Source organism: Homarus americanus, unplaced genomic scaffold, assembly GCF_018991925.1.
Source record: "Homarus americanus isolate GMGI-L3 unplaced genomic scaffold, GMGI_Hamer_2.0 scaffold56241, whole genome shotgun sequence".
NCBI lineage: Eukaryota > Metazoa > Arthropoda > Malacostraca > Decapoda > Nephropidae > Homarus > Homarus americanus.
Window position 1 is genome coordinate 2,010,671 of NW_024740202.1, and position 18,763 is coordinate 2,029,433.

At 36.8% G+C, this 18,763-nt stretch overlaps 1 protein-coding gene across 2 annotated transcripts; it reads left to right on the forward strand.

Annotated features, from left to right (window-relative positions):
• Positions 1–7,404: 7,404 nt before the first annotated feature.
• Positions 7,405–18,266, forward strand: LOC121875307 (translocating chain-associated membrane protein 1-like). Of its 2 annotated transcripts, none has more exons than XM_042379790.1 (9): positions 7,405–7,589; positions 9,866–10,039; positions 11,592–11,707; positions 12,748–12,889; positions 14,085–14,164; positions 14,295–14,404; positions 14,819–14,963; positions 16,179–16,336; positions 16,533–18,266. In XM_042379790.1, coding segments are annotated over exons 1-9 (1,056 nt in total). In that variant the 5' UTR covers positions 7,405–7,460; the 3' UTR covers positions 16,535–18,266. The 2 variants fall into 2 exon arrangements, with proteins under 2 accessions (XP_042235724.1, XP_042235723.1); XM_042379789.1 differs by having other exon boundaries at positions 16,551–18,266.
• The last annotated feature ends 497 nt before the right edge of the window (positions 18,267–18,763 follow it).

Sequence of the window (18,763 nt, forward strand, 5' to 3'; positions counted from 1 at the left end):
GCCCACCTGGGCACAAGTCACTGACCACATTGGGGCCTGGGGGGGGGGAGAATATAATAAAAATTAAAATAATAATAATAATAATTCATAGGTTTAGGTCGTGTTTCTCACTTTTTATCTTTTTTCATTCTTGTATATTTCTTTATTATTATTATTATTATTTTATTGTTACAGTATTATTGTTATTATTATTATTATTATTATAAATTTTAATATTATTATTATTGTTACCATTATTATTTTATTTTGGTGTATTTTTTAATTAAAAATTCTATTTACTATGAATAATTAGTATTATTATAATTATTATAATTAGTATTACTATTACATTTTCGCCCCCCAGGCCCTGATGTGGGTCAGTGATCTATGCCTGGGTGGGCTAATCCCTGTTTAAAAAAAAAAAAAAATTGCTCCACAAAAAACTTTCGGTTTTCGGAATTTCGGATAAAGGGTTGTCAACCTATAGTAGAGATCCAGCAGTATTTCTGCTTACTGTAGGGTGGAGACCCAGTGTAATTTTGCTCCCTGTACAGTAGAGGCTCAGTAGTACTTTTACTTATTTTAAAGTTGAGGCCATGTAGTTCCTATTTTTATTGTACAGTAGAGGCCCTGCATTATCTCTGCTTATCCCTGGTGTTCAATAGGGTGTGTATGGAAGTTACACCTATGCCCAACCCTCCTTCCTCTCTGTGAGAGGAGATATCCATGGATATGTGCCATTGTCCATTGCTCTCACTCTCATATTTGGTAATAGAGTGGCTTCTCCAGTACCTTCTCCTCTATGATGGGAACATGGATAGAGAAGGTGCCCACTAGTAATTAAAATTGTGAATGTTGAAATGCTGTATTTATGGGTCTCCTGTTTATATGTATACAGTACATTGTACTGATAGAAATTGAGGAAAATAAAAATGTTTTATTGCACATCTAACCAAGAATAGTTCAGAGACAGCTGTTGATAACTGTATTATAAAAAAAATTCAGGTTGTTTAAATGCACTTTATTTTGTGTTTAGTGAAGTATTGGAGGTTGACAAGTTTTATTAATAATCACCCCCCCCTATTTTTTAACCCTAGAAATTCTGGAAGACTTTATTAATATGAATTTTTCTTTCATAACTCCAAACTTGTTCCATACTTCTGTTTTCAGAATTTATTAATGGGAATTTCCATAACTTAAGGGATACCTGTACCCAAGCATTCTCAAGGACAGATAACAAAGCTTTGGATCACCATGTTGAAGGAATGGCTTCACAACATAACTGAACTTCACCTAAAAACCCAACAAAGAATTATTCTTTTAGAAGATTACCATATCATGTGACTTTAGCACCGATTGATTCTTGGCTCTGTGTGGAGGACAGCTGGTGGGATAGACTTTTTCGGAGTGAGAGTTGTGAACTTTTGGAACAACCTGCCAGAGTGTTGTGACGGCACCGAGTGTGAGCTCTTTCAAGACCAGACTGGATATGCACTGGATCAGGTTCAGATACATTCAGGAGCCAGTGCATGCCCAGTACTTGCCAACAGTGCGTAACAGATACGTAACCGTTCGCCCAAGCGGCTAATGAGTCGATCAGTGGTGAAGAGGATAAAGGTAAAAGTAAAAGTAAGACAGGTTCACTCAGGCTATTAGGTGATGGTTACACCTCTTCTACAACCTGTCAGCTCCCTTCCTTCATGCTTCGTAGCTGGATGGGTACCTGCCCCTCTTCCCTATCCATGTCCCTCCCCTTCCCCCTCTCCCTCTGGTTCACCTGTGTTTCCCTCTTCTCTGATTACAATCCCTGGTTCTGTTGTTTGAAGTATCTTGATTAAATTTTGATTATTTTTCGTGGGTGAAAATCTCTTGTGGTGTTTGTGCCAATTGAAGGTCAAATAAATTCCAACCTGACCTGACCTACTCTAACCTAACTTGAACTAACCTGACCTGACCTATTCTAACCTGACCTGACCTATTCTAACCTGACCTGACCTGACCTACTCTAACCTGGGAATGACATTACAGTCATTGGTGATGATGTCACAGCAGTTGGTGATGACATTGTGACAGTGCCATGATTTTAGAGTAAAAGTCCAGCCAAAAAGCCGCATGTTCCCACTCAAACTGACCAATGGCTGTGTGAAGGCCTAAAGCCTAAACCAATAGAGACAGCCTGTGAGACGTGACATCATGAACAGGTGGCATCCTGTAGGCCGCCTTTGTTTTAAGACAGAGTCTGTGTTTTGGAGGTGTTGAGTGTGGACGTGTGTGTGGGGGTCGGCAGGTTGTCAGCATAGCGATGTCTCAGGAAGTGCACTTAAGGTTTTATTTATTTAATGAAATGTATTGCAAATTCATGTGAACCCTGTTTAACTAGCTAGGAAAATAGGTTTATTGTATTGAAGTGTAATGGTCAATCTTTATAGAAAGTGTTCAGTAAATACAGTGACCGTAAAGAAGTGTCATAATTCATCCCTTCCCTTATTGAGAAAAGTAGATTTATTGGAAGTGTCTTGGTGGTCAACAGTAATACAGGGAGTCCTGAGTTATAACACGCCTATATTACAAATAGTGACAAGCAGTGTATATATTTATTAAAAATATCTGTTCCAACATGCCTAACCACTCACCACGCCTACCAAATGTAGCTTTAACGAATATTGATTTTGTGTTTGATAAATAATAAGTGTTAGAAAGTGATAAAAAATTCTTCTTTTGAGTTTACTGAGAGAACCTTGAGGTTGAATTTGATGTTAATGTGTTTTGTTGCTTATCATACTGGTTGAGGAATATACTTTGAGATGAAATAATTTAAGTGACCAACGATGTGGGGGACAGGGTATAACATAGGTTGTGTTCTTGCTTTATTCAGCTGTATGCAGGCACTGGAGTTAATTAAATGTGGTTCACTTGATTCTTTACTTCCTTGTACCCATCCATCTGTCACTGGAGGGACCCCTTTAAGGTTAATGTATTAGTTAAGGAGGGAATGGAAAGAGATATTTTCCAAGTTAAATTTATTCAACAAAGACGTGATGTGAACTTATGTGTGTTCATCCTATTTCTAACTAGAGATACTGTGGGGGAAGGGAAATCACTATAAACCTGTACGACTACAGTTAGAAACATTAAATCCACATTACCGTGCCCAGTATGATCGTCGTCGGCCCACAAAGAAACCTTCCACACTATATCACACCCAATGTTAAACTGAGTCCGTACATCTAACATTGTTCATTAGCTGCCGGGAGCACATTATTAGTGTCCAATCAGTGCCCGTTTTTCAAAGATTTTTTGGCCCCCTTTTTTTTCACCGATTGGCTAATTAATTATTAATATGGGCGTAGTTACGTCAGTTACTGGGCAGAGCTATCTTCATGGCACTTGATATAGGGCGGCCTCTGGTTTCCCTTTATAGGGTGATGAATTTGGATCATTTGGTCTGACAGGCACTACCTGTATAAACTTCCCGGTCAGTTCTCACGTTCCCCTTACAACAGTCGGCTGGCCGGCTTTCGTGGGCGTCCCCTTTATTACGGTGGCAGGCAACCCTCTTCTCAACCTTGCCACCCAGTATCTCCCCCCTCCCCCCACCAAAAAAAAGGGGGGGGGGTGGAAGTGTTTTGGTTGTGTTATCTATCCATTAAGTGTTTCGGAATATTTGGTTGAGAGAAGGAAGAGAAAGTTAGAGGCGAGATTTTTTTGTCTTCGTTTGGATTCAGTTAAATGGTAATTTTTTTAAGCTTACACTTGTTCAGCATGTAAACAGGCAGAGCCAGGTATACAAACATAGGTAAATATTAAGCTGATTCAGCAAAGGATAGACCAAGAAAGCAGTTGAGAAGCTTATTTCCCAAGGGTCGTCAACAGGTATTGTCGTAAAGGCTAATTTATAAACTTTATTCATATGTATTTGTATTAGTAAAGAAATAACATTTACTCAAGGCACCGTATCCACACACACACACACACACACACACAGTAAAGCAACAATAGGATGGCATCACATTACGAGTTGTCGCAACTTTATACTGAGCTCAGTGGCAGCGCTCACACTCTTGCCTAGAAATCACAAATTTTGCCAAATGACTAACACACACACACACACACACATGACTGGAGCATAGTACCTCAGTTCTTTAGCCTCAAGAATTACATGAAAGTTTGGTGGTCTTTATGGTTTTGTTTATTTTGAGCAAAATTGAGGAGTCTCTTTGGATGAATTAATTTATGAAGGATTGAAGGTGCAGGTAAGTTGCAGTGATGGTGTGCGACTGGAAGGAATGTTAATAAATCTTTGAAGGAACTAAACAGTATTGTTCTTGGAGGAGAAACTCGGCTCACGAGACAGGTTCATTTTGTCTTTGAGTTAGTGACATTATTTACACAGGAAGAGCAAGAGGAAACATTCACTTTTTTCATCTACACTGCAACACAGAAGTAATCCTTACGAAGATAATATAAAAACTGGATTAGTGGTGAAAATCGCATTAGTGGTCATATTACGAGAATAGCTTATTTGTATGGAATTATCAAGTCCAGCCTAGTACAAAAATGGACTGAGAAAATATCAAACATTAATTGCCATATTTCAATGTTATAATAAAAAGAATATACAAAACACAACTTTCATAACTCAATACAGGTTGACAATCCCTTATCCGAAATCCTTGGGGCCAGAGGCACTTCGGATTTTGGAATTTTTCGGTTTTTAGAATGGTTAGTTTTTTTTTTTTTTAGCCCACCCGGGCACAAGTCACTGATCCACATGGGGCCTTGGGGGCGAAAATATAATAATAATAATAATAATTCATAGGTCTAGGTCATGTTTCTCACTTTTTATCTTTTTTCATTCTTGTATTTCTTTATTATTTTATTAATGCAGTATTATTGTTATTATTATTATAAATTTTATTATTATTATTATTATCATTATTATTTTATTTTGGTGTATTTTTTAATTAAAAATTGTATTTACTATAATTATTATTATTATAATTAGTATTACTATTACATTTTCGCCCCCCAGGCCCCGACGTGGGTCAGTGATCTATGCCTGGGTGGGCTAATCCCTGTTAAAAAAAAAAAAAAAAAAAAAAAAAAATTGCTCCACAAAAAAACTTTACGTTTTCAGAGCTTTTCGGTTTTCGGAATTTCGGATAAAGGGTTGTCAACCTGTAATAATTTTAAGCTGCACCACCGAAAGCTGTGGCCTGTCGCACCCACCATCACCCAACACTTCCTCAACAGCCTCCCTCCCCCACTTCTTGGCTTCAGGGTGTTTATGAAGTCCCTTGCTGTGTGTGTTTACAAAGTTCTTTGAGGAAGTGACACACATCCAAAAGACCACTATGTATTTATCATCTATGAACAAAACTGTATTCCTACATGATAATGATGCGTTTTTTTTTACAATTGTCACCTGTAAGCCACAGCGCCTATAGGTGCATACAATTATAAAATTAATGGTATACTGATATGTGAGGGTGTAAATTCCTTAAGGAATTCTAAACACAATCATCAAGGGACTTTGTAAACGCCTTGTACCGTGGCTCGCTCTGGAATATTGTATATTTCTGTTGAGGGAGTGTGTAGATTATAATCCAGATTGCGAATTATCTCCACGTGTGTGTGTGCGTTCTTTGCAATATATATACGCCAGTGACTACGAGTATAATCTAAGTACTGTGTAGTGGATTTCTCCCCTACAAACGCTGTTTGTCGCTGATTAGCCGACCCCACCAATTCCCCAGTGTATGCCTCGTGGTCGAGGTCAACCAGCGCCGCCATACATCACAGAGCGGGGGTCAGCTACTAAGCCACGCCTACCCCCGCTATTTAAGACCTGACCTCGTGGTGACCTGTCCTCTTTCTACCTACAGCCGCAGCCAGCAACACCTCCTCCTCCGCCGCTGCCTGGCGGTCCTCTCTCCAGCCGGCGAGCATGGCGACCCACAGGCTGGTCCTCCTCTGGGCACCCTCACCAACCAGCTCTCTCTACATCACGCTTGTAACCATGCTGCCTTCCCAGCACCAAGCTGCATTGTACATCCAATACAACATGTATATAGAGAGCACATTGTGAGTTTCCTTGCTCCATTCCTTCCTGAGTGTGAACCAAACATCTCATACCCCACAACTGTATTAATGTACCATAATGGCTCATTAAAACTCCGGTATAAAAATGGTATCTAAATTACACTGTGACTGCCGTAACTAGACGATATCTATTAATACCAGTAACGAAGAAATTTTAGCGGATGCATTCCTGAGTATCACGGCACAGGTCGTTGATTAACACGGACGACTGAGCCTCCACTTGCTGGAGCGTGAAGGTGGAACACGAGTATGATCCGCCGGAACCCCCACCACTACCATCACCTATACCTCCACCAACTTCCATGCAGTATAAACTTTAAAGTATGAGACCAGTGAATATTTTGTATTTTATTTTGGAATACCTCTTCTATGTAATTCCTCACTGAATCGTTTTTTATTACTGTGTTCCATCATTTTCCTGACTTGCTGCTACAGTAGTATATATATATATATATATATATATATATATATATATATATATATATATATATATATATATATATATATATATATCAGCGGTGATAGTCGGTGACGCAACAGAGAGAGTGAGAAGGCCGCAATACAGCTCACCACACCAAGCTACACGTGTCAGTTCTCACATATAGAAAGAAATTCCGAAATTCTAAAGTTAGTGACAAATAAACTGGGCATTTTCGCAAGGTTTTCGTGTATATTTAGATAACCCCCACTTCATATTATATTAATATTTATTAAACGTGTGTACTTGTGTACATGTTTTCATTAGTATTATGTCCATCTTTGCTGAGCATGCAAAAAACAGGAAAATGTACAGCTTGAATCAGTTTAGCAAGCAAATAAGAAAAGGTGTTATAAATATATACCCTTAAAATATTAAAGTTTGTAAATGTTTCTCTTGATAGTCCGTATTATATTAAATTTGGCGCTGAGACACGAGAGCTAAATCATATAGTTGTTTCAAATTAGAACATAATATTAAAACAATAGACATTTATTTCATAATAATAATAAGTATTTTTCGAAATTAATAATTGATAAGAGTAATATTTTAATAAATTTATATTTTAATGTTACCATTAAGATTTTACAATAGTGCTAGTTTGAAAACTTAGTCGCCACGTACTTCCGAGTGATATTGGATGCTGGTTTTACTTTGGTAAACTTTTACCACGTATATCATCAAATTTCAAATACTGTAATGAAATGTTAAAAAATTATATAAGACTATATATAAAATATAGATATTAATTTGTTATATAGTAATATAAGGAATAGTTGTGCTATATGAAAAGAATGTTTTAAGATAAGAAATAATCCCGAGTAAAAGTTAGTGTCTCGTGTAGCAGCAGACCTCAGTGAAAGGTGACAGTCGCGGCACAACAACCAGGCGGCGAGCAGTCATGGCGCTCAAAGGTGTGCGCAAGTCTACCAAGAACCCTCCCATCCTGAGCCATGAATTTGTTATCCAGAATCATGCGGACATCGTATCATGTGTGGCCATGATATTTGTTCTGGGGTTAATGTTCCAGGTAAAGTGTAATGCGTCTCTATTCTCGCCTGGGAGGCTACGAGGACCACTAGTCCTATGTACAAAATTTTGTTAGTCTTCTGAGTAATTGTGGATCTTGAGTATGTTAATATAGGTAAAGCACCCTGGTGAATAAATTAGGTGTGTGTTAGGTCATGAGCATTAGTTGTAGTGAATGTGTGCATATTGACTTGACAGCTCCTAGTGACAGGTCTTCACCCTGGTAGAAGCTGTCAACATATGTGAGGCACTGCCTGTTAGAGTATATCTTGAGGTGGCACTAAAACATGCCAGAATTATCCACATGACCGCTGGAATTCTTGTAGGTGGCCAGAACTGTAAAGATTAACTTGTCGGGCTGTCAGTGAATGAATAGACTTAACAGCTAGGCAGTGGATATTTTGCCGTGACCTGCCAAGTTCCTACTAATGCTATTTTACCGTGAGTGCTCACTAGTTGGTTAATTGTCCATTACCGGTAAACAACGCGAGAAATATAATTAACCTTTTCTGGTGGTTTTGGCATTTTTGCCGTGTGTAGGTATAAGCATACCTAACCTTATTTCTGTTGTGCATAGAAATTTATTATAAAAGAGACGACATTTACTAGAACCTAATTGAACTTGACCTAACCAACCAAAGAAACCTACCTAACCTTGCCTAACTTCCAAGCCGGGGGGCGAACCCCCCCCTGTCATATTTAACAAAGTACTGTTCTTGGACAATCAGAGCGCACTCACGGTAAAATAGCGGTAATAGAAACTTAGCCAATCACGGCAAAATATCCACTGCGTAATAGCAAATGTTTTTTCTTTGGCACTCTGACGGGAACATATTAATGCATAGAATGCAAGCTAACAGTTTATGATACCGACTCATAAGAAGCAACTTTAGGAAAATTTTCTATAAAGTAAACTTCTGTATTACCTTTTGAATATCAATAAAATCCTTGAGGAATTGACTCTTTCCTATTTTCTTTTACCGTTTTTTTTAATAGTGCGTACTGTCTGTGAGTGTCATATACCTCTTCCTGTTGTTGACATCGTAACTTAACCTAGAGTAATTCACTTCCCTCCAAGAATAGGCAAGTTACAATAAATCATCTCCATCACTGCGGAGAGAAGCAGCGCCGCTGATAAGGCAAAATTGGCAAACTAATAATATAAAAATTTCTGGAATCATTGTTATTTGTTGGTACAGTATAACACTATTATAAAAATTGTTGGTCAATTCGTAGTTTTGACCAACCGTTGCTGTTGAGTTGGGCAATGTCTTCAAAGATTGAGACAATTTTTAAGACCCTTTCCTTCTCAGATGTTTCCCCTTTAATTGACCAAAAGTTACCTAACTTAACCTCCTAACCGGAGGCTTGGATCCCCTGGTATATTTAAGTCATTTGCAAGGGAAATGTCATAGAAGAAAAGTGTCAAAATTATCTTGAAGACATTGCTCAACTCAACCCATGATTGGTTGAAGCTACAGATTAACCAAAGTGTTAAAATTTTACATAAGTTTGCGGTTAGTTTTTTGCATTTAACCAAAGCGTTTAGTGTCCATGAAGTGTCTCGTATTATTAGCATAAACAAGTGTTGGGGGGGGGGGGTCCAGGTAGCTCCTCGCATTGACTTTGATTCATATTCAGGATGAAAACATTGGATAAATTAATGTAGGAAAGTTTCAATACCTTTTGTTATATTACTGATATTCAAGAAGTTGTTCGGGAAATGGTACTTAAAGGAATGAAAACGGCAGAACTTCACTTGATGTCTGTATCTGGGAAAACCAGAGTCCATGAACTGCAGATCAGCAAATAAATATTTAAAAATATTCCTAACCTAACCTGTGAAAATCCTAAAACCATAAAGCACTTACCTTATTCTTATTTTTGGTATGGTAAGAACTTTAAAGGTTTTTTTGCTGATTTGCAGTCCATGGCCTCTGCTTTTCCCTGCTGCATCTATCAAGTCAAGTATTGCCATGAAAACAAACCACCACTGAACTATGATTTTAGGAGGAAGGAGCCACTGGGTGATGAATAAATCTTAAGTTTGGCTTTACACATTGGTTCTTTCCTGTAGAAATAACAGTTCTGTGATGACTTTTGTCAAGTTGCCAAGGGCATATACAGTAGGTACAGTAATCATTAGCTAATAAATTCAAATAAATCTTTTCATTGTCATTCCACTGTACTTGTTTTAGCTTATGTTTCAGGTTTTGTGGCAGTGTATATACTAGTTTAGAAACACAAACCTTTATCCTAAGAAGCGATTTCTTTCAGGCTACAGCACCTATGGCATCAGTGTTCATTGCAGTACAGCACAATGCTTCAGATATGGAAACTGCAGAGGCCCCCATGACCTACACATATGGTAGTAGGGATACAGCAGCAGTCTTCTTTTACTGCCTCATATCAATAGTGATGCATGCCATCATCCAGGAGTATGTCCTTGATGTAAGTACACTTTTATGTACACAATGGTTTTAAAGTAAATTTATATCCTTGCGTCGTTACTTTCATGAATTATCTCGGCACAAATAGTGCCTGTTCATATCCAGCAGACCTCTGTTAACCTTAAGTTATGTGGATGTAATTTTTTCCCCATAATTTGGTGAGTAGTCACATTTAATGACTTGATGTGATACAAACTGATGAAGTTTCCTTATCACTGACATTGTCGTAATAAGCTATAAGAAATGACCTCTAGGCAAGTAATTAACCACCACGAGTATATATAAAAAAAGGTAAACAAACCATTTTTATTGATTATGATCCATTAACAAATGTAGTTGATCCACTGGAAGATCTGCCCCTAATGCCATTTCATAATTTGAAGTTGAAGAGCTGTAAGTTGACTGACTGACTGACTAGCTTCAAAATAAGCTAGTTTCCTCACTTCAGGTAACAAAGTGAAAAGTTGATTCAGATATCATCAATAATTTTGAATTTATGGACTGGTAAGTTAAGAGAACCAAATATTTGTTTGTATCATTAGTTTCTAGTTGATTTTTTTTTTATTTAGCTCAGGAGTCTTTTAAAATATTTGAGGGCACAATCAGGGTACAAATTGTTTTAATCATACTGTTGGGAAGTAGGGTCAATGTTGTGTTCTATGTTAACACTATTACAGTACAGGTTATCATTGTCATCACCATTTTACAACCATTTCCACATTTGCTTGGGGTAGCTGTGATTACTTAATGGCATGGTGTTCCAGGTTTTATGGCAGGAGGCTCTTCATATCCCCAACCTACTTCTCCAGAGTGATAATTGGGCATTATATGTAGGACTTACAAGTACAGTAGCCTCTTAGCTGGTTTGGTAGGGATCCAAGAAAACAAATAGAAAATGTGCTTGTGTTTACAGTGAGTATGGTTACTTGAGAGCTAAAGTGTATTTTAGGATTAGTAAATTTAGTCATCTGTAACTAATTTTTTACTCGGGTTGTTAGCCAGATGTCACTTTTTAAGGCGGCGAACCGTCAACAAAAATTTAGGGTTTTTAACCCCTTGTGTATGGACTCTGCTCTTGAACTGAATAAATCATCTGGCATTAGCCAAATAAAATATTAAGAGGTATCCCCATAGCGAAGGAGTTGAGCAAAGTAGACACACTGGCATCAGTATTCTGAAGAGTTGAGAGATCAGCAGGATGTGTAGTGGAGCAAGTTTTTTTGTATCTACCTGTAGTTGTGCTTCTTGGTGTCATTAAACTCTTTTTGCCAGTTTAGCAAAGTTTTAATACTTGTCATTCATTTTTTCAGCAAATATCAAATTGTCATGGTTTATTTAGCCAGTTAAATGTAGTGTAAAATGATGGAAGATTACTAATGAAAATAGGAATCTGATGCATTATCTTGTGGGGTAGTGAGCTGCAGTTGTCTGTAATTTTCCAAAGCGTTTGTTAAATATTGAACTCGTGCTTACCCTATGTAATATTTTTTTCTTACCATAATTTTTCTTCATCATATATTTATACTAATGAAATTTATCAAATTTTTTTGCAGAAAGTTAATCGTAAACTACACTTGAGCAAAACCAAACACAGCAAGTTTAATGAATCTGGACAACTCTTGATATTTACTGCTGTTTCTGCTGCTTGGGGCATGAACATACTAGTGAAGTAAGTGTCCACATGCTCTAGGAAGTTTGATTGTTTTTTGTAACTAAAGAAAAATTTGGATTATACTCCAGTCTTGTATTAATACAGTTGCATATTTTGGTATACAAGAAACTTATTTTTTTATATATTACGAAGAGAGAGATTCAATATTGCTGTAATTCTCTGATGGGAAATAGCGTGACTGTCCAAAACATAGTTTCAACATTCTTAAATGATGTTGACAATATTTTATAAAAAATAAGTTGTTGTAAATATCTGATATGTGTATTAGACTTTTCAGTGTTGAATTCTGGGCATCTTAGTGTGCTATTATATGGGTGGAGTTAATGAAATAGAAATGAATACAAGTCAGTGTTGATGTACAGGTACACGACCGATTTTCCGGCACCCTTGGTTCCAAAGCCTTGCCGGATTATCCGTTTTTCCGGACCAGCCGAAGTCATGTAATAATAATTCAACAGTACACCTCTGACCCACTAATTATACACCTCTTGTGTCTCTAAAGCACCATGGACTGATAGAAACTCAAGTTAAACAAATGTTAAATGTAAATTGAATGTGAAAAAGCCATAATAGTGAGCAACATATTACTGAACACACTTTTTACTCAAATGTACTACACTGAAGGACTAAAATTTTTACCTCTTGTGCAAACTATATGATATTTATACTCAAATTATTCGGTATCTGGCAAGGATTCCAGCAATGCAAGTTATATGTGGCAAAGTTTAGTCTGTGATATTTTATAAGATAAAAACTTTAAGCCTAGAACTACCTTCACCCAGGCTGGGAGAGAGGGAGGGAAGTTAAGTGCCCTTTCGTTATTTTGCCCGGACTAAAGGAGGTGCCGGACCATCAGCTCCCGTAAAATCGTTGGTGTACCTGTAGCACATATGGGATGCATGTAAGATTTTGGGGGGTTGAGGAAACCATAACATTTAAAAAGTATTGACTCTGATTGTCTACATACTTACCAAATAATTTTTTTGCAATTGTAATGTTTTGTCATCTTGATTTTAATCAAAGCTATTTTATTTTAGAGATAATCTAATGGTGGACATCACTTCACTCTGGGCCAACTACCCCAATGGTCATGCCCAAATGTCCTTCATGCTGAAATTTTTCTTCATCATCCAGATGTCTTATTGGCTGCACTGTTATCCAGAACTTTACTTCCAGAAGGTGAACATTTTTATTGATTTATTCTTTGTCACTTGTCATTTATTTCTTCCTTTAAACTTTATTCAATAAATAAAAAAAATACTTCATCATTTATTGAAAACCCACATTAGCCAAAGGCTGAAAATATACAATGGGCAGAAAGGATATACTGTATCACATTTTTCAAGTGGGCTGAATAACAAAAGCTTGTTTTTGTATAGTACAATAGTTTTATTAATGAATAGCTTGTTGAGGTGCATAATGGAACAGGTGACCTCCCATCACCAGAATAGTGGTATAAAGAATTAGATGATTGGGTTGACCTAATGTCTGGATGTTAAATGTGCTTCACCATGATTCTCTTCATATCATTCTGGGGTTAACTTCTAGGAGATAAGAAGATATTGAAGGTACAATTTAGTATCTTTGGAGTTTATTTGATGACATGGAGGACTTACAGATTGGCTGACCTAGGGGTTCAATCTAGCTACATTTAATTTCATATATTCTTTAACATAATACATGCATTTTACCTCGATACCTTGCTCTTTATCCCACTTACTTATAGTCCATCCTTCTATCTTTTTAGTTATTCTCCTCCCCCTCTTCTTCTTCCTCCTATTTTTTTTTAAATATTCAATATTAATACTGTCCCATTCTTTTACTTCTCATCCTCTCTCATGTCCATGTCTTCTGAGGGGACTGTTTCTGTAACTACCACATATCTTCTTTTGTATGTTTTATTCTCACCATCCAATATTGCTTGCATATTGCCCTCAGGCATGTTATGTCTGGTGCATTTAATGTGTTCCTTACCTCTTGCATTCAGAGTTCATGTTTCACACCCGTTTCATGACACAGGCTTAACAGTTACTCTATATGCCAGTATAGTATCGGAGTGTAGAGGGATGTTCAGTTACGGGAAGGCGTAAGAGATGGAATATATCACTGTTGAATATTGGGAAATGCTTTGATTATAATCAGCCTGAAATGTGCCATCTATGAATTGGTACAGTACTATAATGGTATTTTTGGCAGACACAAATGATGGTGTAAGCAGTTTGGGAGCCTGTACAATTATATTCATGGTAATTGTAGTAGGAGTTGTAGATCACTGTTTGTGAAGTAAGAGGTAACAGCTTAATAGAGGGAACATGAAACTGGACAGAATGTGTTTCTTTGCAATATTTCCTCACACAGGTAATTCTTTTTTCAGACTAAACGTGAGGAAATGTCGGCAAAAATTCAGCATGCTTCACTTTATCTGATCTTTTGTGTTGCTGCTTATGTATTAAAGTAAGTTTTAACACTTCAATTATTTGAGAAGTTTCTGCAGTAATATATGAGAAATTAAAGAAAAATTTAGATTTTTTTAGTTCAACAATGTGTTACGTCATATCAGTAAAAAAATGTTTCTGGATTGCAGCTTCAGTCGTGTGGCACTGGTTTTGTTAACTTTGAGGTTTGTGGAGGAGGGACTCCTTCATGTGTGCCGGCTCCTTTACTTTGCTGAGAGAAATGCTGCTGCCAACACTGGTAGGTTTTTCCCCTTTTCATTGATTTTTGTACACATACAGTAGTATGTTAATAAAAAGTTTGAATTTCCTATCTAGGGTAATCTTGGACAGGTTTTACAAAGATTTGGAATTATTCTCAACCTCAGTGGTTAAGATCCAACCTGACGTGGTCAAGTGGGGTCAGCCCATGAACACCCTTTGCTACAATGACCATGGGTCCTTGAAATGTTGTTTAGTAATGTATCATTGGAATAGGAAGAAGGCAAAGACTCAAAATATAAAGCTGTCAACATGTCAGATGTTGATAGGCTTATGTTATATCTCACCATCTTGGAAAATAGAAAGACTTACCAGAAGCTGACAATTTAAATTTATAGTTAGTATCCTAGAAATTTTTGATTGAATTCTTTTTTGGATGCTTTGTGTTTTACAGGTTTTCGTGTGTGGAATGTGCTGTTTGTGGCATGCCGACTGGCCAGCATCATTGTTGCTATATTAACTTTCCACTATGGCCTAGCCACAAATGATGACCAGTCACTTGATACCCTGACAGGAAATTTCAACACACCATTTATAAGGTATGAACACAAAGTAGTTTTAAGATTTAAATGTATTTCAGCCTGTATAATTGGCAAATGTCATCAATGTTTTATGGCCATTTTTCACCTTTGCACGGGTTCATATGAGTGCAGAAATTAGAAATTAAATAACAGGACATGTTTAGCCCTCATTCAGTCTACACACACACACACACACACACACATGATAATTTGGCACACTTAGGGCTCTAGCTTTACAGAAATACTGAATTAGTCCTAATTTCTGCATTTTTGCACGGAACCCTTTTGTAAAACGGAATGAATGTAATATAATTCTATTTTATACATTTTTCCCTGTATTAATTTGTGTACTTTTTGTGTTTGGATTTTTACCTTAATTTGTGTGATACAGCCTGAAACTCGGAACTTTTGATCATGCAAAAGACCCATAAAAATTTAACGTTTGAATGTATTGAAAAACTTTATTTTGAGCTAAACCAGCCCAGTCTAAACTGGCCCAGCCTAACCTAACTTAAACTAAACTAAGGTTGCTTTCACACTGAGGCCAGAATGGACGTATTCTTACACAAATTAACCGACCAAGTGAGTCACGTTAACAACACATATCTCGCACTATATTAGAATCTTTCAAATTTTTATCCTAGAGAAGATAGTTTCCCTGTCCCTAGAAAGACAGCTAGTCATGTAACAGGTATTAGCATCAGAATATTAGATTCCGTCCTTAGTGTGAAAGCACCCTAACCCAAACTAACCTAACCAAACTAATCCAACTTAAACTAACTCAACCTAACCTAAATTAACCCAACCTATTACAGGAATACCTAAACTAATCCAACCCAAACTAACCTCACCCAACCCAACCTCGCCCAATTAAAGTAGAGTACAGACTATTTTTTTGGGTGGTAGGAGAGAGAAATCCTTCCTGACATATATGCACAATTAGGGCTGGGGAGTGGCAGCCAGCATCCATGTTGGGCTTCCTGTACAATAACTTTCCCCCCATCATTTTTAGAGTCCAGTACAAGTATTTGGGTTATCTGTTCTCTTCTTTTTTCTTCTTGTCTCTTTCAAAATAGTGGATGAAATGAGCTCTGATTTGATCTTTAATAATCCTGTGTAAAACATACTATTGGTCTATATTACTTTAATATGTAAATTGTCGATTATTCCTCAGATTGATAGACAAATTTGTGTTTTCTTGGTGCACCTGATGTTTATTGTTGTCTTTTGCAGGTTAAATGCTCTGGTGGCAGTTTGTCTGATACAGGCCTGGATGATGTGGAATTTCATCCATTTCCATCTGAGGAGAATGAGGGAACGGCAGGCAGAAGCCATGGCAATACGCAAAAAGGCTGCTGAGAAGAAGACCAAGAGAGGCAGGAAAGATGACTGTAAGTTGACAAAATTACTCCTTAAATCATATGCTTTTCATGTGTGTAAATTTTAGTAATTGCATGAATGGATCACTAATCCTTGCAGCCTTTGATATAAAGTATGTGCTGGATGAATTGAGAACTAGCACGATATACAGTTGTATATTGACATTATCTACTGTAGGTACTAGAGGTACGTTGCTAATGTAAGTAGGACGTGTTGGTGTTTCAGCAAAACGCAACTCGGAGGAGGATGTGAGTGAGCTGCCAGAAGTGGACCAGCAGACACGCAGACGCAAGTGAGACCATTAAGAAAATGGCAGCAATGGAGGAAACTTAATTATAGATAACAGGATGTTCTGTTGTTGACAAGTGATAAAGGATGGGGAACTTGTTATTTCCTATGTTTAGACTAACATCAGTATTAGGCTGTTACATAATAAAAAAGATAGTTTTCTTTTATAATGTCATAATTTTGTTCTAGCTCTCTGATGATACCTAAGATAAAACTTTTGATCTACTTTTTAGTTACATTTGATTAATTAATTAAAAGGCCATTACAAGATTTTTTAGGAGAGTCACAGTAGTCTTGCCTGCAACTATATTAATGAGCAACATGAAATAGATGTGCATTCTTGCTACCATGATAACAATTGTTAGATTGATTACTTGCTTAGCTGTAGATGGAACTTGAAGTGCAAGAGATGTAGTTAAGGAAAGGTATGTATATTTTTTATAGCTGTTTGAATAGTGGTTATTGGCAGCAGCAAGACAGGTTGTGAAAATAATTAAAAAATTTCCCTCCACTGTATAAAGTATACTTGCCCATAAGTTGGACCTTGCTTCATTCGCACAATTCATAATACTCTGTACATTTTAGCGTTTCCTGTTATAAGTGTGTAAGTGGTGAAAACTATAAAAAGTTGGCTACCACTTTGAATCTCTCCGTTCCGAGTATAGTCAAAAGGATTAATTCCTGACCTAATGAAGGTAGTTGAGCATTCCATATATGTTATGAACTAGTTTATACTGATAGACAACTTCTGTACTGGAGTAATTGACACAAATTTGATGGGTACTGTCAGTCCAGTGTGCACAAAGATTTTATATAATCACTGGTCAAGTAGTCATTAAGGAACTACTCTATTCCATTTGTAAACTGTACACTTGTGCAGATTGGTGTTTTGAATGATTGCACATGGAGTCTTTGTAAATAAGAGCCACAGGTTGGTGACTATGGACAAGTTTTGCAAGATGCTAAAATAGCATTTGTAAATACATCAGTAGCTTTTATTATACAGTACTGTACTTTTTTCCCCACATTTCATAATGTCTTGCCAAGACATGAGCTGCAAGCACAATAATGTATATTTCCTTTTTGTCCATTCGTTCTGTACTCGAGATATGTTTGTATGTTTTACACAACTTGCTTAAGGATTTCTGATGTGTAGTGTGTGTGTAGTGTTATAACTTGTAAAATTGGTCTGGTAATACTAGTTTTTATATCGACATTTGAGTAGTGATAGGTACTGGTGTTGCAGCTCGTCTTGTCTCATTGAGGTGTTAGTAGCTTGACCTAGGTTTACATTCTGCTTTTTTATTTTTTTATTTATCTTTTGACATGGTAAATGGAATGGTGTTCTCTGACCAAACTATTTCCTAGTTTATCTGATAATAGATTATGTTGAATATTAGGATAATATGTACAGTATATGGAACTACTGTACAATATCTGAATTTCAGGTATACGGTACATTTTGTAAAAAAAAATTATAATTTCCTTTAGACGTCCACCACATACAAAGGAATCGGGTGTAACAGCTTGCAGATGTTTTAAGAGTTTTATGCTAATATTATGATGGTTTATCACGGTCTGGGTGTTCATGTGTGTGACTTCCACAAGAGAATTACTATGAAAACCTTTTTGCCCAATAAATGGTTGATTACTGTATGACTTTCCTTTACCACCAAGATTTTGAATATCCTTAAGCTATATTAATTCTAGTCTTTTAGTTTTTACAAAATTTCTTGTAATGAAAAGGGAAAAAGCATTGTTACAAGCAACCATCATTGTTAAATTGACAGTGAGATGGGGATTATCAATTAGTGTGTGGAAAATGCTTTGTGAATCCATAGCTCATTGGCAGTTTTAAATTGTTCAGTGAAGGCTCTGAGTTTGTCATGGCAGGAGTGCAGGTCTGGGTTTCCTGTTTGTAAACTAAGGCCAATAAACTTTTGGTACTAAAATGAGGACTTGGGTGTTCTTGCCAATGGTGTGACTATATTAACTAGTAAGTATCAAACTAATGGAGAACTGTAATGGGGTTTAATAATATGAATTTCAGTACGAAGTATATTTTTGCAGTAACTTATAACTACAGGGCTGTACAGTAGTTGATTTTTTTTTAAATATAAGTACAGTACATGTACTGACGAGTATCATTA